This window comes from Falco biarmicus, chromosome 5 (genome assembly GCF_023638135.1).
Source record: "Falco biarmicus isolate bFalBia1 chromosome 5, bFalBia1.pri, whole genome shotgun sequence".
In the NCBI taxonomy this organism is placed as follows: Eukaryota; Metazoa; Chordata; class Aves; order Falconiformes; family Falconidae; genus Falco; species Falco biarmicus.
Genome location: NC_079292.1, coordinates 14,331,413 through 14,353,500, shown reverse-complemented (window position 1 = coordinate 14,353,500; position 22,088 = coordinate 14,331,413). Strand labels below are relative to the sequence as shown.

Below are 22,088 nucleotides of genomic sequence, written 5' to 3'. Positions count from 1 at the left end.
ATGCCTGAGCTTGATGGTTATAGAATGAAAATTAAAAGGGCTCAGGAAATACTGCAGTTAATTGTATCTACGCTGCATATACTGGCAAAAAGTAGGCAAGCTGGTAGATTATAACCATGTGGAAGATACAATGCATATACAACAACCTTCTCCATTGCAAAGATAACCTTAACAGAAGTATTTCTGGCTATTCTTTCTCTCCCCTCTAACATATTGTTTTTCATGGTTTGCCTTTGCATTTCTAAAATTGAACCTTCAGCATTCCATGGAAATAAGAAAGAATGAACTGGAAGCATGTGACTGTTTTTTGGTTTGGTTTTGTTGGTGGGGTTTTTTTGCATCGTGATTATTTACATTCTTCAACCATAAACGTTGTGCGTTTATTTAAAATGGGACTACAACAATGTCACACGTGGGTGGCATAATAATTGAAATTCAAAATAATTATTTTGTACTTGGGATTTTTAACTGTACGCTACAGCAAAACTTGCCTTAGCCAACCAATGAAAGGATGAAAAAAATACACATCTTTAACTAGGTGGCTCTATAACAAAGTTGAAGCAGACTTTTCATGAATTACCAAGGGATAATTTTGAATAATCTCTGGAGACAGTAATTTGCCTAATTTTTTGAGAAGTTTTGTTGTAGCTTATGCAGTTTGGTGAAGATCATATCAGATTAATTATGGTTTTATATCTCTTGTGCTTATTAAATACGAAGCATAGTACAAAAATGGGCTGCATCAGCCAACTCACTGTCTAAAGACTTTGTTCTTTAAATGCATCACGTACATAAAATCACTAAGTACTGAAAATGTCAATAATTGTTTTGCTATCTAAATTCTAGGAAATGTATGGATGACTAAAATTATTTTATTTCAAATGGCTGTTGTTACTTATATGACTTCTGTTACTGTTTTTACTTATTTCCTGTTTAGACTATTAAAAAAATCTAACTTACTGTGGCACTCCTTTGATCATCATATATTATGTAATTACACAGTTCAGCTGAACAAAAAACACCACAAAACCTCCTCACTATTTATAATGAGCAATCTTTAAAATTCACCCTTCTTCTTCCACACTGGCTAGTTAAAGACTTTATCCATTTAAATGGACAGCTTCATTATCTTTTTTTTCTGAATATAAAGCATAAGCTATTTTCCAGCCACTCAGGGAAAGTCATGGTGTGTAATATCAAACTCTTTGATTTGTTGCTGGTATACGCATTGCAAAATACTATGTCCTGTTGTTAATGGTCATGGCCAGAGAATGCTTATGATCATTACTGATTTAGATCACCGGTTTCTTCACACTCGAAATCACTTCAGCAAACAAAAGCAGAGAACATACATTGAATTTTAGCTGTGAAGAACAGCATCTCAGACTAAGCCTTCCCTTTTCTCTGAAAAGTCAATCAGATTAGCAGTGTGCACTTACACAGCTCTCAATGAATATAAACTAGAAGGAAGTTGTCTATGTGGTATGCAGAATTGTACAGTCAACTCTTGGTTGTCTGTGGGTGTGTAACCCAGGTTGCAGATTAGCAGTGCTATGCTAAAACAAAGCAGAAAAAAAAGGGAAAACGCCCACCGTTTTTCTTTGAATTTCTGATCTTACTTTTTACTTCAGCATAACTTCATTCCTCGATAAATGCAATAAACACAGAAAGTTCTTATCTAATGCGCATATCCTTTGTATTACCTACGTTTTAGCTCTATGCGGGTTAGTCTACTCCGTTCCTGTTTTCAATAACCGAAAGCTGACTGTGAAACTATGAAAGAGCCCAGCAACCCACAGCTTTATTCAACACTTGCTAAAAAGCAATTGTTTGTCAAAATACCTCTCTAATTCACCTCAAAAATTATCAGTTCCCCTAGATATTATTTTTTAAACCCATGAGTAATAACAGCTTGCTGTAATACTGGATTCCTATTAATATAAGTAAAATGTTCATAAGCTTGAAAGGCAAAACAAAGAAAGTGCAAGTGAACAAACTCAGTGCACTTAAAAGGAAACAGATACACTGGACTCCTCTGCCCCCAAGGCCTAGACTGACAGAAAGCAATTTTATAATAAGATTTTGTGGCTGTACCAAAACCCTTGCATTAATTGGATAACTGGACATTTTTAATCATTTAGAGGGTCATTAGCACCGACTATGCTTAAAAAAAATCAGATGCTCTTGGGCAATGCAACAATAACAGTGGTTTCTTTATGAAGGAGTTGGGAGTGGGGAAGCTGTTTCCTGCTGCCCCTTCCCCACTCTCATTTTTCAATGCATAACCTAAATAGAATCTCCTTCATGACCAAAGCCAAGAGACAGAGATACCCAGCGTGCTAGCCAAGACTCCATGAACTATACAAAGGCACCTGGAGCCAACTGGTGATCCCTCTCTGTCTTCAGGAAGGGAACCCGGAAACTGACAAATCTTGGGAAGCTGCTGCAGGAACTTATCTGCTGAGGAGGAGGGATGGCTGAGACACTCCTTAAGGAGCAGGAGAAATAGAAGACTTGGTTTATGAAACTTTTAATCTTGAAGGATTGATAGAGAGGCTGCCAAAGGGCCAAGGGGGCAACAGAGGGCAAGAAAGCAACAGGGGCAGACAGCCTTTCCCCATGGAATCTGTCCTTACTCTTTCTTTTTTGCCACCAGGAAAATTAAAACTAACTTCACATTACCCATGAGCATTCAAGATCAACACAGATACAAAATAGTGTGGTATTCGTTGCTATTCTGAAATTAAAGGAGTAACCCACCAGCCCTGTAAGAATTCTAGCTTTGGCAACAGCTTAACTCCTGTACTAAAACGAAAGCAAAAAGCTTTTCATACTGTCACACGTGTATTGAATCAGAATAAACATTCTTGCTCATTTTATATTAGGTTTGATACATTAGGTTTGATATGCTACTCTAGGATAAAAATTACACCGGTGACAAAACCTGCAAGCACTACTTCAATTCATGTATGCATACAATTCTTGTAGGAATCTCTGTGAACTAATTGACATCCTGTGCCAGTGAGTTCCACTGAGTAATAACTTTGCATAAAACATTACTTCATATGTTGCATTTCAGTTTCACTGAACATCCCCTTGTTCTTTTAGCACTGGAGAAAATAAAAGGAAATACTTCTGTCACAAGACTTCTTACTGGAACAATTATAAAAATTCACTTAACAAAAAGTACCTCTCATCTGTCAGGCAGTAATACAGTTGCATGTTTTCAGCTAGCCGAAGGAATTATATCAAAAGAAAAACATTTAGCAAAATATTTGCTTTCAGACTTCTTTACTGTTTATTATTTTAATTTACATCAGTTACTGCTTGCAAAACTTCCAGGGAAATAATTTTAAATTGTTTTTATTTCTTTTTCTTTTCCCACTGCATAGTAAATACAGCCTTCTTAGTATTTCAGAAGCATAGTACTATAGAAATGTTAGGGCCTGCTTCTGCTCCAAATGAAGTTAATGGGAAAACACCAACTGACTTTATTAGGAGTTAGGTCAGGCCCTAAATTTGCAGCTTTTTAAGTTTCATAGTTGAAAATCTTCTGGCTAATCTTCAGAACCGACTACTTCTACAGCTATAACACTATTTACAATTTTATTTATATGTACTTCTTTATTACAATATGTAATATCAATGTTCCTTGTAAAGGTTACTATTTTATAGAAATTAGACTGAAGTTATTGCCAATCAACCTTTTAATAAACTTAAGTGGGATAACTTTCAGAATTTTTCTCAACATACGATTCAGTTTTTATTCGCTCTTGCTATCTTTGACAATTATTAAACTATCTTAATTTCAAAGCCTTTTCCAGTGTAATAAAAAAGTCCTTTTGGTAGAAGTTTATTGGTCCCGTTTCAAATTACGTTCTGAAACATTCTTGTACTGATGAGGACTCATTATTTTAGCAATTTTTCTGTTTCAACACAGTATATAAAGCCATGCCTCTCAACCAATCAACCTCAGTATAAAAGTGTAAGTGAGGTCAAACAGATTGCTCACCAAATCTTTGATCAAGTTGTCTGATCACAGATAAGACACAACTCTCTGAATTGTTGCATATGTTGTATAATGTTATCATACAAATTTAAGCATTTCCATTATTGACTGCTGCTTGTGTACTTATATATTAACTTGCTGGTCATAAAACTACAACAAAGGACAAGATATACCAATACTGAATTAAGACCTCTAGTCTTGTCTCTTCAGAAATTAAGAAAAAATCCATGTTCTTTATGATTGACCAACTCATGATGTTGTGCTTCAAATATACACATTTTCCAAAATTAAACTGTGAAGTTGATGTCAAATACTGTGTTGTAACTTTAAATATAACTGACATATTAGAACAGATAGATGGGTAATTATGATAAACTACACAATAGTGCTACTGTAGATAATATCATTTATCAATCCTGTGGTGCCCATCATTCATGCATTTACAGTTTGGGAATACAGTGACTGCAAAGGATAATAATTCATAATGGCTACATTCTCAGTACTTCATGCTAGCTCACTAGACAAAATAAAAAAGGTTAATTGTATAACTGGAAAAATGTAAAATTTTATTCCAAGAAAATTAACAAGCTACACAGGTAAATTTTGGCAAATGCAACTTTATATTGAAATCCACACATCTGTATCTTAAAGAAGGAAAGACTCACAGACTCTAATGTATTTCTAAAATACTAAGAAATCATATTATATGCTCTCACAAGTTAAAACTTAAATAATTTAAAACAACCAATACACAAAAATGTGCAGAAAATATAAACAAGACTGTGCCTTCAGTAGAATAAATGCTTCACAAATTGTGCAAGATATCATACTAAGGCTGCGGTCTCCCCATGACAGCTGTCTTAAAATATAAACATACATCAACTGCCTGTGTTTCTCAGAACAAACTAGAAAGGGCGGCACACCTAGAAAAAAATCATATCATCCCAGTGATGTGCATACTGATTTTGGGAACCATTGGAGTAAAAAGGAAAAAAGAGGACTAAGTGATCTTTCATGCACTCCCAAATGACTGACCAGAGTTATTGATTCAATTTTCCTTGCTTCTTTGCTTCAATGCTAAACAAAATGGAAGATACTAGATAACCCTTTAAGGCAACATGTGTTTATTCTGTGTAATTATAACTGTTCAATTATGACTGGATATTATCATTAACGTTGCCTAACAGACCGATATCTAGCTTTTTTAAAAATATAAATAAGAGTCTATTAAACTTTTTACCAAATCAGCAAAACCCACAGAATACAGTTAAATGTTAGTAATTTCACTGTTAAGGAAAATGGTATTTAGAAAGAGTAATATATTTGGGAAAAAAAAAAAAAAAAGTCTAAATCTGAACAAAAATACTGCTTTGGAACGCTCCCCAAAACTTACTCACAAGGCAAACAGATTTGTAAGTGTGATAATCCAATAATGCATGGCACATCTTTAATCAGTTACAGTACTTGAGTCCCCAGTTTTCAGTCTTTGCAAAACAATAATTGTATGAAATGTTTTAAAGATCTTCAGATGTCTAAAATTAGTTTTATCAACACATTAACCTCATATCAACTTAATTTATTAAGATGTCCAATGCTAATCTTTTTGATGGTCTTATTTTATGTAGTGATATACACAGCATTTAGCACTGATACTTAGCACCTGCTACTTTCATAATCTAGATTTCAACCACATAAAGGAATTCAGGGCAGTAGTTCAGTCCTTTGTTCTTAATTACAAACCTTCAGCAGTGGTCAGCAGGAACATGTTTAGGTTTAAAATAGGATTAGAGGTGAGCTATTGCAAAGACTGCAGAATGTTGCCCAAATCCTTACAACTGCTGACATCCCATTCTTGATTTTCTCCTCAAGACATGGCTACAGGCCACAATTGCTTAGCAGAGAATGGTAGTGTTTCACAAGGCTAAAGATTTACAGATGCTCCCTCATATAACACAGTAAGGTTCCCTTGGTAACCTGGATTTTCTGCAGTAAAGAAGGGTTGTGCTGAAACAGCGCCTCAGCTCCCTGTTGGAGAAAATGCAGACAAAAGGATTGATTCCAGCTTGGGCAAAACTCATCCAGACAGCGGCTGTTAGAAATCCCCCTGGTACTACAGGCCCTCTTGCAAAAACTCTCCAGTAACAGGCTACCAAATACGGACCCCACAAGGTCAGAAAGAGGAATGTCATGATGTAGAACATTCTGCTGATTCTCTTCTCCATTTTGAACTCATCTAAAACCAGTAGCCTTCTCCTGCCTGTGGTGTTCGCGTTTTGCCTGATTCCCAACAAGGTTGGAGGTGTGGGACCCCTTCCAAATCCAGCCAGCCAATTAGCAGCTGCTTGACCACTTGCTCCAGGACCATGAAAAGTCCAGTTCTGGCTCACCGCTGCAACAAACTGGACTGGCTTCATTTTCCTGCGATCGTGAACAAAAAAGATCAGCTTGAGGTAGACAAGCTGTGTGGCTAGGAGGATAAGGGCAAGAAGAAGCATAAATCCCAAGGAATCATTAGCCCTGAAGGAACGATGCTGGAAAGTGCATTGGTCTTCCTCCCTAATGAACGAGTAGGTGCCCACATCTAAAACTGGGGGGAAAGCCATGGCCACAGAGAGGGTCCACACCATACAGATAACAGCCAAACAAGTCCAGAAGGTCAGCCTTTTCGTATAAAAACGGTGGTGGGCAATAGCTAAGTATCTGGTGACGCTTATGCAGAATAGCATGAAAGCAGTGTGAAAGCAGGACAAAACCCCCAAAAAGGCAATAACTTTGCAAGTAAGAGTCCCATACGTCCAAGTAGAGCCATTTTTTACAGACGTGAAAACAAATGGGAAACAAATTGCAGATCTGAGGATATCTGAGCAGCAAAGATCCAACAGGAAGTAGTAAGGAGCTCTGTGCAAGGTCTTATCTTTGACTAGCAAAATGGAGATCAGAAGGTTACCCACCACACTGACTCCTATTATGAAACCCAGTGAAGTCAGTTTCAGAAAAGCTGTTAAAGGAGAGAGATTTTGTAAAATGTTGTCAGCTGCATGGCTGTAGTTCGCCATAGATGGATGGATGATATGTATATTGCCTCAGTCAAGTCTCATGATCTATATTTAAGAACAAGGAAAAAATAGATCCATACATCTTACTGAAAATGTAATCCAAAAACAGAACTGATCTTGTGTCTAGTCATACAGTACATCCTCTTCTTTCTGATTTGTCATGCCATCAAAATATCTGAAAAAAAATCGAGCTATCAGTTCTTAAGTTAACAAGAAATTATGTCAGAAAGTGCTAACAAAGATGTTAATTTATGGAGAACCAAATGAAGTTGTAAATGAGTACTATTGTTTGTTTTTAAGAATCCTGAGGCTTTTTTTTTTTTTATACTTACTGTTTAGCTTGATTGATTATTGGCATTTCACAGATTTGGCTTGTGACAGTTTCAGAACTGACCAGTGCCCCTTATATTTGGTAGCATATATAATTTTACAGTTACAGCCTCAGAGATTTTATGAATCAAAAGATTCCCAGTCTGCAAGCCCAAGAGTTAATCATTGACATCTTCAAAAAAAACCCCAAAGACTGCTGATATTTTGACATTACCTACATTTATTTTATGGCTACAGGATTTGTCAATGTTTTAGAGGCAGCTGCTGTGTTGATACAGATCACACCCAAAGAAACCCTGCAGAATTTATGTTTTTTAACCCAAGTCACCAAAGCACATTAATCACCGTGTTTGTTCATGCATATTGTAAGAGAAACAGTATTCATTATCCCCCTCCCTTCCTCCTATAAACGATAATTTTATCATTTAGGCTTTCAAATAAACAGGTATGCCAGACAGTCAATAGCACTATCCTTCAGGGTCTACACCCCACCCCCCCCGCCCCGCTTTAATGCAAATCTGTAAAGCCTCAACATAATTCATAACAAGCAACGGTCAGTGTAAATACTGAGCAAAAATAGGCAACACACCCAAGATATAATGCCCATCCTTTTGGGAGGGCTGGTTTTGGTTATGCTTAAATAAACATATAATAAATCGATTTTTTTATCTAATTAGGGCTCCGCGACTCCCACTAATTCTCCCAGTGAATCATACCGGAACATATTTCATGCAATAAAATAAAATAAAGAACTGTCTGCTGCTGCTGTGGGGTTTTTTGTTGGATTTTTTTTTTCTCCCTCCAGATCCAGGGACAGGAGCCACAGCAGGCATGATCAGGCTCCTTCGTTATTCACACGAAGTGTTTCCTATGCCACCTCGGGTGTACAAAGGATATTCCCACTGAATCCCAGCAAAATCCTTCCATTCTTACCGTCCACAAAAGAGCCTGATTGCTGCTGTGTAAACAGAGGCTGATCAGATCATGGCATCGTTTTAAAACCATGAAATCAGGCTCCCCCTCCCCCCTCCCGCCAGCCCCGCCGCTTCCCCTCCTCTGTGGAGCTGTCCCCGCCGCGCGGCCGGCCCTACCTCCGCACACACACGGTGGCACACACGCGCTGACACACTCACGCTCACGCTCACACTCACACACACACACACTCACGAAGAACCCGCTCCCCCCGCGCACGGCCATGCAGGGCTGGACTGCGCCGCGCTGCAAGGGAGCCCGGGTGCCGCTGCCTGGCAGCCGCATCTGCCGGACCCATGCGAGCGCCTCCCGCGGCGGGGAGCTCCGGGGAGCGGAAGAGGCATTGTCTGTGCACACTTCCATCATGCCGCTTCTTCAGAAATCACCCCCCCTAGACCCACTCCCTGAGGGGGGGGCCCTCCCCACACGCACCTGCAGCTGCGGCAGCCCTCGGCACCCCCAGCCTCCCCCAGCTCCTCTCCTCCTACCTGTTGGTGCCGGAGATCCCCACAAGCCAGAGCTGCTCCTTCCCGCCGACCGAGGGCTGCTTTATCCTGGCGGTCTCTTTTAGAATCTTTTTTATTTTCCTCCGCCGTCTTTCATTCTTCTTTCTCACAATGCTTTCCTTTTTCTTTTCTTTTTTAACACCCCCCCTTCCCCCCCCCCCCTTTTTTTTTTTTTTTTTTTTTTTGCCTGGGTACCTTGACTAAGAATCCAGTCAGTGGCTCGGGCGGCGCATGCTCACTGCGCCTCCTCCCTGCGCGCCGAGCCCCGTCCTCCCCTGTCGCAGCGGCACAATCTCTCCCAGTAACGCAGCGGCGGCGGCCGCCTCAATGAGGGCAAGGCAGCCTCGGTGGCGGCGGCACCTGCTGCTGGCTCAGTCAGGGCAAGGCAGCCTCGTCTCCTCAGGGGTGGGTAGGCAGTCCCAGCGGCAGCAGCCTCCTCGATGAGGGGAAGGCGGCCTTGGCACTAGCATCAGCAGCAACAGCAGCAACAGCAGCAACAGCAGCCTCCTCAGTGAGGGGAAGGCAGCCTCCGCGGCAGCACGTTCCCGATGCGATGCATAGCCGAGCTGGATTTATTGGCGGGCCTGGGCAAGCTAGTTTGAGGAAAGGGAGGGGGAGGAATTAGGTCCTGCGCTCCTTGTTTATGTCTTTGAACTCCCCCTCCCGCCCCTTTCGCTGAAAATGGGGGCTAGGAAGCGGCCGCCGTGGTGCGCGTCGCAGCCTGTCAGGAGAGGGACCGGGCGGCTTCTTCAGCTGCTGCGGCTGGATCCTCCCGCTCGTGGCTCGTTTTCTTTCCTCCCGATTCCCACCCGGTGAATTCCTTCTTTCTAACCCCCGAGCCAGGGAGGGCTCCTGAAGAAGCACCGTGGTTCCTGGAGGGCGTATTCGCCGCGGGGCCGTTAGGACGGGGCGCCTTCTCCCCGTCTCCGCCGCTTCCCCCCTCGCAGCCCGTAAAGCGGCTTCTCGACACTCAGCCCAAAGCCGGCGCAGAACTGTCAGTGCGCTGCATGGCGTCGGTGATGAATTTTAATGGGAGCCCGTTCCGTCCGTAGCAGGGCCAGCGTCCCCCCCTCAGCGCGCAGGGCGAGAGCGGTGACGGCGCCCGCCGCCGCGGAGCAGCGCCCGCGCCGTTAACCGGCGGGGATCGACACCGAGCCGTCCCGATGATGTCATACGGGCCGGTGGGCCGAGGCGGCGGCGCCGTGAGGCCGCCTGTGGCCTGGGCCGCCGCAGGGGCCCGCCGCCGGCCTCCGCGCCCGCTAGCCCGGACCCTCGCTCGGTGCCACCGCGGCAGAGCCGGGAGGAAGCGGGAAGGGCCCGGGTAGAGCCCGAGGGAGCGCGGCCCCCTGCCCGCCCGCCCGCCTGCCTTTGGGTGTTTGTGGAAGTTCATGAGGGGGAGGCAGGACCACAGCGAAAGGCTTGGCCCAAGAGCGATTCGTTTTGGCTGCCTGGCAGCTGAGGAACGGCTTATTTTGGGCAGAGGGATTGGGATTCTGAGGAACTTCCTCACCGGGAGCTTCCGCTCAAGTCAGAATAAATCCTTCTGGGGCATAGATTTATGTGGTTGATTCATAATGTGTGCCACTTCTTTGAGACCGTTAGTAGACAACAGGCATTTTTTTTTTAAGGCTGTTGTCAAAGTTCGGGTTCTTCTTCTTTTGGCACTTTCTAAAAGTCACTGGAAGGGGTGGCCAACCCAAAATATTAGCTTCAGTAACAGCCTGATCAAGCCCAAACTTCTGTGGCCACTGGCAAATACAGTTATTTAAAACAAAAATCACACCGTTTCAAGCGTGTGACTTGCTTCAGATAAAATTTATTCTTGAGCAGAAAACTCACACAGAGGTCAGGTACCACACAATCTTTCCTTTTTTTCTGTGAAAGCGATTATGATGGCTTTGTGTTGGTGATCGTCTTTGGGGTTAGTTTTACTTTTAAAACTGGCATTTTGGAGCGTTATTAAAGTTACTACTTCAAGCTGCATTTTTCATGTCACAGTCATGTAAGCTAAGCAGACTTCTCCAGCAACCCCTTTTCTGTTGACAAATGTTATGTACCCACAGTAACATAAATAATTACTTTCAAAGTAATCCTTAATGTTAAAATGTGAAGAACAAGGGAGTGTCTACTAAGCCAACAAGAGCAGGCACTTTAATGGTCTAATACAGCAAAGAATCCTCTGAATGCCATGGAAATAAAACACAATGCCAGATTAGGAAGCGGATCTATAATATATGGTAAAGGATGGCTATAGTATGTTCATGGTCAGGGCCTGCTCTTACACTCCTATGTATGATTTCTAGTTAAGAATAAACAATACAACACCGTCTTCATTGTTGTAAAAAAGATCCAGTGCAGTAGTTTTTAACATTTTCTGTCTGTACTTTCTCTTAGAGATGTTACAGAAGTATATTGCTATGTAACATTTAAGAACCTGCTTTTCTTTTAGACCTGTCACAAACTGCTTAGAAGTAATGCGTGGACTTTGGAATTCATTCAGTGTTCAGCCACTGGTTCAGCATAAATCCATTTGTCATCATGTGTAATCTGAGAACCAGTGCTCTAATTTTGTTCAACAAAATGTAGACATCTCGACTGAAGCAATATACAACTAAGCTAGTTTCCCATCATAGTCAATGGTGAAAACAAGATACATTAGGGAGAAGATCCTCTCATTCTGAATCACATCTAAAGTAAGTCAGATGGATTGTGCTGTCTTTATTAAGGGTAGAGTTAGGCAAGAGAAACCCTTGTTACAAAGAGAGAGATTCTGGTGGAGTGTGACATAATGCTGTGTTAAGCTGTTCTACCAGGAACAGGTCACATCCCCCACGGAGGGAAAGCAAATCCAGGAGCCATGCGATGGGGAATCTGGCAGGTGAAAGCAGATGTCAGTTAAAGAACGCTCCAGGAATCATGAACCAGGAAATGGATGTGCAAATGGAAGGGGAGAAGAAGAGCTATGAAGGGACAGGTGAAGAGATCAGTGCTAACTAGTTCTTCAGAATGGCTGGGCTGGAGATAATATGAAAGGTTCAGAAAAAAAAGTGTGAGACAGCCTTTGTTGCAAGGTGAGCAGATTAGGGGTAACCAAGTAGAATTTCTTGGGGCTTTGCCGCAAGGAAAGATCCTGAACCCTGAATGAATTACCCAATACACAATGTATGGGAGACAACACTAAGGGCAACAGGAAAGAGGTTCAAAAAAACCCAGAGGAGCTGCATGCTATATACCATATGCTATATTCAAAGGAAAGAAGTGATTACTCTCAGGAGAGTAAAAAATTTTCCCTGCATTTTTTTTTCTTTCTTTTTCTCCTTAAGTTTCAAGTCTGCTTTTCCCCAAGAAGGAAAGGTAAAGGGTGGGAGTGTAAGTGGAGTGTAAGTGGAAGACCATTCACATACTTTATTTGAGCTAGAGCAGACTGATGAGAACTTTCTCTAGAAAATGAGAGCACCAAGACTATATTCCTCATTTTCTGATTTAGATCAAAGCTGTGAGCCATCTCCAGCTTTGGGCAACCCCACTGCAAAGTTGTTGACAGTAATGGTACAGAGCTCTTTCATTTTCTGCTATTGGTGTTATTTAATAATCATGGCCTAGAAAGTAACCAGTGAAGTACTCGGCTTTATTGCGGTGACTGAGGATCGTGTATTCCAATTGTTTTTTTTTTTTCAGTTTAGGTGCTGTCTAAGAATGACCAAAGGACTGGATCTAGTCAATTTGACCCACTAAGTCCATTTCCAGATCAGGATCACCTTATTTGAGAGTCCTACTTTGTTATTCTTGGTCTTTGGCATCATCTGCAGACCTGGGCAGCTCATTCCCATCAGGTGGTGGTGATGCCTGGGTGCACGTGGCAAAGGTGCCAGGAGCATGGTCACTGGGCTGGGGGGCAGTTGAATGCTATTGCAGAGGAATTTTGTTGGTATCTAGCCTTTGGGGTACTTGGCACCTAATTTCCTTTGAGGATATGTGCCCTGGAATCCTGTACCACAGGTGTAAGCCAGGTGAAGATGCTGGGTAGATGATTCTCATTGTTTTGAGCTTTTTCCTCAGAATGGAAGAGGTTTTTGAGAAAAGTCTGACACTGAGAAATCTCACTAATGGAGTCTGAGGAAGGCATTGGGCTAGAAGACAGGCTAGTGGTGGCAAGTAACAGTTGACAAGATCGGGGGGGGGGATACTGGCCTCACAGAGGTCAGTAACAGCTTTCAACAATTTCAGTGGAATGAGGATTTCAGCATAGGGCCAGAACTTGTGAATAGCTGAAGTGTAAATACTCATGTCCCTATTCTCTTGATCATTTCAGTAATTAACATGTTTACTAGCTGTCTTGAAATTTGTACATATGCAATATCTACGAGTCTGCATAATGCAAACTCCAAAGCACTGTAGGATTTTGCAACATTTCTACAAAACAAGAGAGATACTCTGCAAGGTGTACCCACCTCTGGTACAGAGGCCAGCACAAGAGTTATGTATTGCTTAAGAGACTGTGACAGATGCTACCAAAGTACATCCCTTTCAAAGGGCTCAAGGAATTCTTTCAAGGGAAATTTCTTGCCTGTGCAGTAGATTTGTGCAACTTTAAAATAGTATTTAAGTATGACTTAGGTAATACAGAGACCTGTGTAAGACCCTTGCACAATGGAGAGTTTCACCTGCAATATATTTGGTTCCTGAGCTTTTAAAGTATTTGCAGAGTAAAGACATTTGTTGGTAGTGTCTGGCTCCTGGGTTGGCTCTCGGCACAGGCATAAATTTCACTCCACACTGAAAAATCTCTCTAGTGGTCTCTGCCTCAGTGGTGCATGTTTTCATCTATAACACAATGGCATTCAAGTGACTGTAACAGTTCCTAGGGGTAATAATTAGGATTTTTAAGATATTAATATTTAGTCATATCATAGAATCATTTAGATTGGAAAAGACCTTTGAGATCATCAGGTCCAACTGTTAACCCAGGACTGCCAAGTCCATCGCTAAACCATTTTGATAAGTAACACATCTATGCATTTTTTAAACACCTGCAGGGATGGTGATTCCACCACCTCCCTGGGAAGCCTGTTCCAGTGCTTGACCACCATTTCGGTGAAGAAATTTTTTCTAATATCCAATCTAAACCTCCCCAGGCACAACTTGAGGCCATTTCCTCTTCACCTATTGCTTTTTAACTGGGAGAAGAGACCAGCCTCCACCTGTCTACAACCTCCTGTCAGGGACTTGTAGAAAGCAATAAGATCCCCTCTGAGACTCCTTCTCTCCAAACTAAACCCTCAGCCGCTCCTCACAGGACTTGTGCTCCAGACCCTTCACCAGCTCCATTGCCCTTCTCTGGACATGCTCCAGCACCTCTACATCTGTCTGGAAGTGAAGGGCCCAAAACTGAACACAGTATTCAAGGTGCGGCCTCACCAGTGCCCAGTACAGGAGGACGACCACTTCCCTGGTCCTGCTGGCCACACTGTTTTGGATACAAGCCAGGATGTTACCGGCCTTCTTGTCCACCTGGGCACCCTGCTGGCTCATGTTTAACCGGCTGTCAACCAGCACCCCCAGGTACTTTTCCACCAGGCAGCTTTCCAGCTGCTCTGCCCCAAGCCTGTAGCATTGTGTGGGGTTGTTGTGAACCAGGTGCAGGACCCAGCACTTCTTGTTGAACATCCTACAGCTGGCCTCGGCCCATCAACCCAGCCTGCCCAGATCACTCTGTAGAGCCTTCCTACCCTCAAGCAGATCAACACTCCTGCCCAAATTGCTGTCATCTGCAAATGTACTGAGGGTACACTCCATCCCCTTGTCCAAATCACTGATAAAGATAGTAAACAGAACTGGCCCAAATGCTGAGACCTTGGGAATACCACTTGTGACCAGCCACCAACTGGATGTATCTCCACTCACCACCACACTGTGGGTTTGGCCGGCCAGCCAGTTTTTTACCCAGCAAAGGGTATGCCCATCCAAGCCATGAGCAGCCAGTTTCTCCTGGACAATGCTGTGGGAGATAATGCCAAAGGCTTTACTAAGGTCCAGGTAGGCAACACCCACAGCCTTTCCCTCATCCACTGGGTGGGTCATCATGTCCTAGAAGGAGATCAGGTTCGTCCAGCAGGACCTGCTTTTCATAAACCCATGCTGGCTGGGCCTGATCCGTCCCTTGTCTCGCACATGCCACATGATGGCTCTCAGGATGATCTGCTCCATGACCTTCCCCAGCACCAAGGTCAGGCTGACAGGCCTTTAGTTTCCTGGATGCTCCTTCCTGCCCTTCTTGTAGATGGGCATCACACTGGCTAACCTCCAGTCTTCTGGGACCTCCCCAGATCCTCAGATGTTTTGTAACTATTTCTCAAAAAACATTTAATTAGCTATTTTTAAAAAAATGTTTCATAACTGCCCTTTGAAACTTAATTTTTGTTCTTAAAAGTTGATCTATGTTGCACATTTACACAGGGATAAATTAAGGTTTAAGAGCAAACACACATATGCTTATCTGCTGACCACATGAAAAAGGTTTTGTCCCGCAGAGGAAAACATCTGTGACTCTAATGGGAATGAGGCACAAATATTCTTCTGAAAATCCTGTTAGATACTTACCTGTATCCTCAGGCTGCTAAACACCTTTTAACGGTTCATACATTGGAAAGACAGACATGTCTTTTGCATCTAGGTTTCCTTGGTACACTGTTAAATCAGTGTTGCAGTGTTAGATTCAGTTGTTGTGCACTTTAAGTAGTGTAGACATGTAATTACTTGACTTCACTTGGGTATCAGATAGTTAGAAATGCAAATGATTCTAGTGTGGCCATGAATAATTACCAATGTTAAATTGCACTGCTAATTACTTGCGCCTGCAAAAAGATAAGCTACATTTTTAGATTGCTGGACTTCACAAATGGCCTTTATATATATATGATTTAGAGAGAGTTTAAAAAAGAGAGAGAGAGTTAGAGAGGCAAAGCTTCACATGCACTCTGTTGTTTGTGCGCCACATGTTTGTTGTCCTGTACTGAAGAATTACCAAATTAATTGTTTTCACAGCCAAGGTGGAGTGGTAACATGTAATTAAAAAAAGATAGAACCAGTCACATCCTTAGTATGCAGATTGATGGTTGAGCTCCACAGAAGTGGTAAAAGAAGAAACTTCATAGAATATGAAGTAGTAGTTCCAAGGAGATACATTTGTTGAGATAATATTTTTGAATGGTTAAGAATATTTCTTTAATATTGCCATCTTGTGTCCCTCATAAATTGTATATAATGTAAAATTAAAAATTCAAAGTTTTAGTAATTTGTTTAGCTCCAGTTTGTTGTTGGTTTTTTTTTTTGGTTGGTTGTTTTTCTTTTAAATCACAGAGGGTGAACAATATGTTGTATGTCTGTATAACATTTTTTTTAATGTGGATAATTCTGAACTTGCAGTCTTGTTAATGGGAAGTATTGAAATTCTTTTTCTGCTAACAGTTTTTGTTCAATATGGGCAGCACTGTAGAAGTGCCTCAGTGACAGGATCTACAGTGAGGTCCTGAGCTGCTGACCTCGGAAGAACACTTGCTGTCTTGGCCTTCTGACACTCTACCAACCACGTTCAGGTAAAAGTGGAGCATCCCCACACAGGAGAAGATTTGCAGCCAATGTAAGTCAGCATCTCAGGACCACTAACATTGAAAGCTCTGGTAATTTACTCCAGTGAAGGAATCTGTTAGTATGATTTTAAAAGCACCTATTAGCTTTAGAAACTGATGATGGACAAAAGTTTGTAGATTTTCTTTTTTAAACAAAGGAAGTGTTTGGTTTGTGTTGTTTGTGAACGTCACCCCTTCTCAGATACTATATTTGATACTAGTTTTGTCTATTCTAACACATGATTTTTCAGTAAAATGCCTTCTCACAGGCTATGTAATGCTCCTGGTTTACCTTACTAAGTGGAAATTCAGGACCTGAAATCAGCTAACCACTGCTGAAGCACACAGCAGTTCTGCAGAGTCATGGTCATTAACGGTGCCAATCACAGAACACTTTTTTCCTATTGCCATTATAGACACCAGTGGAACACTGTGGAGCAAAATGAACGGGGTTAGTGACATTACGGAACAGAATGCTTGCCTTGAGAGAGGAATCTGAAAATGCCTGAGAGAAAGGGGAAGGATGACTTCTTCCAGCTGAGCTGCATCCAACATTTTTGTGCACCTGATATTAAGTATAGACAGCCTCATGTCTGAGATACACATAACTATACCAGTTATGTAAACCTACTCTGTCTCAAGCTCTTCCATAGTTTTCCAGCAAGTATGGATATGTGTGGAATGCTTCTTCGGATGACTGGGGAGACTGCCAGGCTGGCACATATTGCTCCCATCTTTTTCTGTGCTCTTGGCTTACTGGACATTATTAGGACACGGTTGGGGCCTAATGAAGGAGTGATTATGGTTCATTATTTTTCATATACTTTCTGTCATGAAGCTACATAATGACTAAGTGAATTTATGCACGTTTCCTCCCCTTCAATGTCTTTTAGACCTTGAGGCTGATTTTAGTGAAATCAGAGCAGGGGCTCAGAGGCAGGTGAAGCTCTTATAAATTTTGTGAATATAGGTGTTGGCTGCTTGTCCTATCATTTACCTTTTCCCCTTGCTGTTCTTTCAGGCTGGCCACCACTCTCAGGCTGGCCACCACTCCTTAGGGACCCTCGTCCATACAGCAGTTCATCTGCTAGTCAAAACTGGCCACGGCCTGGAGTCTTGATCCCTTCCCAATTCAAACTCTTTGTGACCAAGCTTGGCTGCACTCAGCTGTGCGGCTGAGCAGGACACTGGATATGTCACCGTGGTTTCCCTATCCAAGGGCAGAATGGCAAGTAGCTAGCACAGCATTGTGTTAGACCCAAAGACCTTGCTGGTTCTGTGACAGACTGCACACATGCTGTTCGTCAGGCCAGCATCAAACGGATCAACAGCCACACTACTGAGCTCCTCCTTGCTTCTGTTGCAGTTACTGCTCCATTTCTTCCGGTGGTCATAGAACTATTTGCATGACTGTTGTCAGTGTGTAGGGATATATGTCAAATCAACCACTTTTGTAGAGCTGAGATATATAAATGTTTCCATTTTCTGCCATCTTTAAGGTTAGGTTAGAGGTGAACAATGAATGGACAGTATGTTGTAGGATTAGAGAGACTACTTGGCAATGCATTTTCTATTTCTAGCAATACACTGAGAAGGGGATTTAAAAATAATAGGATAAAACAGGATAACTGTCACTGACAGCCTTCAGAAGACTTTCAGGCTGTACTTAGGCACAAAAATTAAGTGTCAGTGTTAGAAATATTTATTTTTGCTGATATGACCCGTTCACACGTAGTCATTAGACTTCCTACTAATTTATTGTTCAAATTTTAATTTAAGATAATACAGACAGTACAGTATAATGACTCTGGACTGATTTAAAGGTCTGCAAAGAAAATATAAGTTGGTTAAAAAAGTATACTGCTGAATGATAATTGCTTGAAATGTGTAAAACTGAGGCAATGGAGAGGCAAGTCTGTAATGTCTGAGATGTAGAGTGAACACTGGCTTTGCAAGCAGCTAGCACGAATATATGTTCTAGTGAGCTTCAGGTTTTATGATCTAGAAAGCAGAAATACTCTTGGATATTCCTGTGTCAACTCAGCTGTTACTTGTTCACTGCAACGAATTTCATACCTAGAACTTAATGCCATGGTCCCATTTTGTCAGTTTGTTGGATATTAAGTATGAAATGTTCTCATTTGTATGTAGAACAAGGAGAAGCAATTTTAAGTTTTACACTTGCAAGGATGCAGAGAACAGTCTATCTCTGGATAAAGGTAGGTCATCTGTTAAAAAACACAACAGTTTGAATTCTGCAGATACTATCAGAACAGCACTATGATGGCACAGTAGGAGGAACTGCATGAATGCAGCCTTATGATGCAACTGTAAATATACATTTATTACTCCATTGCCTATTTTATGGAGGTATGAAAGAATTAATGTTTTATTGAAATGTCACCTGCCAAACTAGTCAAACCCAATATTAGCAAATGGCAATATCGTTTGCTTAATTGGACTACTATTTGCATATAGTTAGGCAATGTTTGCGTATGGTGTTTAAAGAAAAGGGTAAAAAACTGAGTGGGAACAAGATGTTGCACTGTACTAGATAAGACCCTGTGCTGGCAGGAGAAACATGTGGGATTTTGTCTCTGCTACCTTGATTGTTTAGTGCTGGTTTTGCTTTGTTTTCTGATTGACCACATAGTATCAGGCCATGGAGCTGAGACCCGGACTTCAGTCTTGACATAAGAGGCAGCTACCCTAAATAGCAGACATGGAAATCAGTCTCTCTTGTCCACATGCCACCACCTTCTGTGCCACTGCCCTTGCATTTTTATACATAGAGGGTCCAGGACAAACAGGAGAGCATGCTTTCCAGGATTGGACCTCCTGGAACTGCAGGAAACATTTTTTGGATGTGGGAGACTGAGCTTGAATTCCAGATCTTCTGTTTCATGGGATGTAACTATTAGGAGGTTAGGGAAAAGGTGAGCTTTCTGCAGCATTTGTGCATTCAGTGGGCTCAGCACTGCTGCTGATATACGTTACCTGAGCACACCACTCAAATCAGACTCTTCTAGGGACATTGCTGGGAGTAAGGCATTTAGGTTATGCTCTGTCTCACATCTAGGTCACAGAGATTCTGGACTGCACACTCTTGCAGTTCTGGACATGAATGGAAAGCTTGCAACCTCAGGTCCAACTGAAAAGTGAGCACTGAGAAGTCTTGCTGTTGCTGCAGTGAGGGATTTCTGGGTCCCTCTCTGGAGGCTTTATGTCCTAAATTCTGTTTAAGTCATGGTTTAGGTATCTAAATCACCTCTTAAGCTCTTGCAGTTCCTCACTACATAATTTTATTAAGCCTCAGTGGATTTATTTGCTCTCCATTATTAAAATAAAATGTGGAAGTAAGAGATCTAAATAATAGCAATCTGTTTTTCCTAATCTGGGTTATGTACCTGGATATAAAAGAGCTCTTTTGATGAGTGAACACACCAGTTCCTCACAGTACAGGCCAAGTAAAATGTACCTGTTGTGTAATTCTGTGCTGCATTGTAAAATCTGTATTTAAGCTTCAGAAGCTAACAGAACATTTACTTGATATACTGTATCTCTCTATTATGTATAATATTACCTCATAAATATGCATGCATAACAAAACTGTGGCAATTTGAGGAATTTATGTAAAACTTAGGAATTCTCTTTGATATCATGGGTTCTCAAGATATATCTGTTTCAACCTGCATGCTCTTGATTGGAAAGAGAGCAGTTTTTACTTTCTTTTTACTTAAACATTGAATTTTCCTGCATTGAATTTGTAAAGGATATTGCCACAAGGCCAGCCATGGAACATAACGAAATGCCAACAACCTGAATTCAAATGGAAGACTTTCATACAAAAAGAGCTGGCAATTTCTCAGAATAATTTATTTGTCCAAGTGGGTTAGTTACCATAACATGGATCACATCTTGGGAAAACTTAGTGATACTGAAAGAGAAGTAAAAGTTTAAAAAGTGAAGGTAATGTCATGGCCATTAAGGAGTAAGACAGAAGAATTCAGAAGAAAAAAAACTTGTTGCAGGAATGTAAGAAGTTATTTTCTGCTGTCACAGGCAGACAGAGGCAATTGAGACTATAGAATTAGTGGAACTGCAAGGCTAGTTTTAAATGCACTTTTGGCCAATTCAGGCAAACCTAGTTAGATAATGAATGCGGCTGGAATAACCTTCATTAGATACAGTGAGAAGTTGCAGACAACTAAAGTTATAGTCTTAATTACAAAACTTTCAGACTTCTGCTTCACTTGGCAGTCTTGGAATGCAATTATGGACCTACTTAAACCAAACTTATTTTAAGGTGAGGTAGGTTTTTGACCCTTAAACCATTTAGCCTTTACTTAAAAATCTGCGGGTGCAGATATTCAAATATGGCTCCTAATGAACAGATACAGTAAGATACCTTTCAAAACACAAAATAATGCTAAATGCTTCTTTTTAATGTAAAAAACTTACATATTAAATCATGTCGGGAATTCTGAAATTGAAAAATATAAGAGTAAGAGGATGAATAATTATTGGTACTAAGAAAATGTTCAGATTTTAGCATTGGGCTTGCAAGTGCTTAAATGAAGAAAAAGATACAAGTATAGTATACTTTGAATCAGCATTATGGTTTAAGGGTTAGGTATGCTGTAATGTAAATAAAACTACACCATATAGCAGATTTAAGAAAGGATTTCTGAAATGTCTCTACCAGGGGATGGTGGAAGATTTGTTCTGGTCTGTTCAGCGTGAACATCCTAGAAGGAATTTTTTGAACCAGGGTTGTTTATGGGCTTTTATTATTTCTGGGGTAAGTTTAGAGAAACATGTACTTATAAAACTCTTTACAAATGTCCTAGTTCCATATAAGCTGCACATTTCTCAGTCTTTGTGATAAGACCAGAAGTTGTTACTGTAAGCAGCTGGCAGGGCTCAACTGGTTCAAAAATGAAAAAGCCCCAGTCTTTCACTCATGAAGTTTACTTCCTTAGCATTTATTTCTTGTGAAACCAGAGTTCAGCTTTTGCAAACATAGGACAAAAGGCAAGTGGGTTTTCAACATCAGATAATGAAAACCCAAAAGCCCAGTCCTGTAAGAGGACATGGAATTCTTACTGAGCAAATGGCTCACCTACTGCTACATGAAAGAGAATGTATTTAAGGTATGTCTGTCAGTGCTTCTTCACCCTGTTTGTGTAACATTTGCTTCCCAATGCCTGTATTTTGCACTAAATCAGGCAATTTTCATTCTCCTGAGTTAAGACGGTTGGCATTATGATACATTAAGGCAGCAGTCTGACTATTATGTACAAACGATTTCAGATTATTTTGGTAGTGTGCATAAAGTGATCACATGCTCTACATTTGCTATTGGAAGGTCAGTATTCCTTTGGAAGTAGAAAGGATTTAAATTCTTAATTCCTATTAAGTCTATTGGGAGTTAAGCAGAGAAACCTCTGGCAAAAGTCATGAAAGTTCATATTTTGAGTGCTTTATATTTCTGTCTACAGCTATAATAATTTCCTTGCTGGTCCTTCTGAAATTCTGAAATCCTTTTCACTGGGATTTCATTGTTACTTCTGGATAGGAAAAGAAA

The 22,088-nt window shown here is 41.3% G+C and overlaps 1 protein-coding gene across 1 annotated transcript; it reads right to left on the bottom strand.

The window, feature by feature from the left end:
- Positions 1 to 4,556: 4,556 nt before the first annotated feature.
- GPR85 (G protein-coupled receptor 85) lies at positions 4,557 to 9,026 on the bottom strand. The gene is given in 4 exon segments (XM_056341798.1): positions 4,557 to 6,015; positions 6,018 to 7,240; positions 8,329 to 8,353; positions 8,856 to 9,026. Coding segments are annotated over 2 exon segments (1,125 nt in total). The 5' UTR covers positions 7,066 to 7,240; positions 8,329 to 8,353; positions 8,856 to 9,026; the 3' UTR covers positions 4,557 to 5,938.
- Positions 9,027 to 22,088: the final 13,062 nt, after the last annotated feature.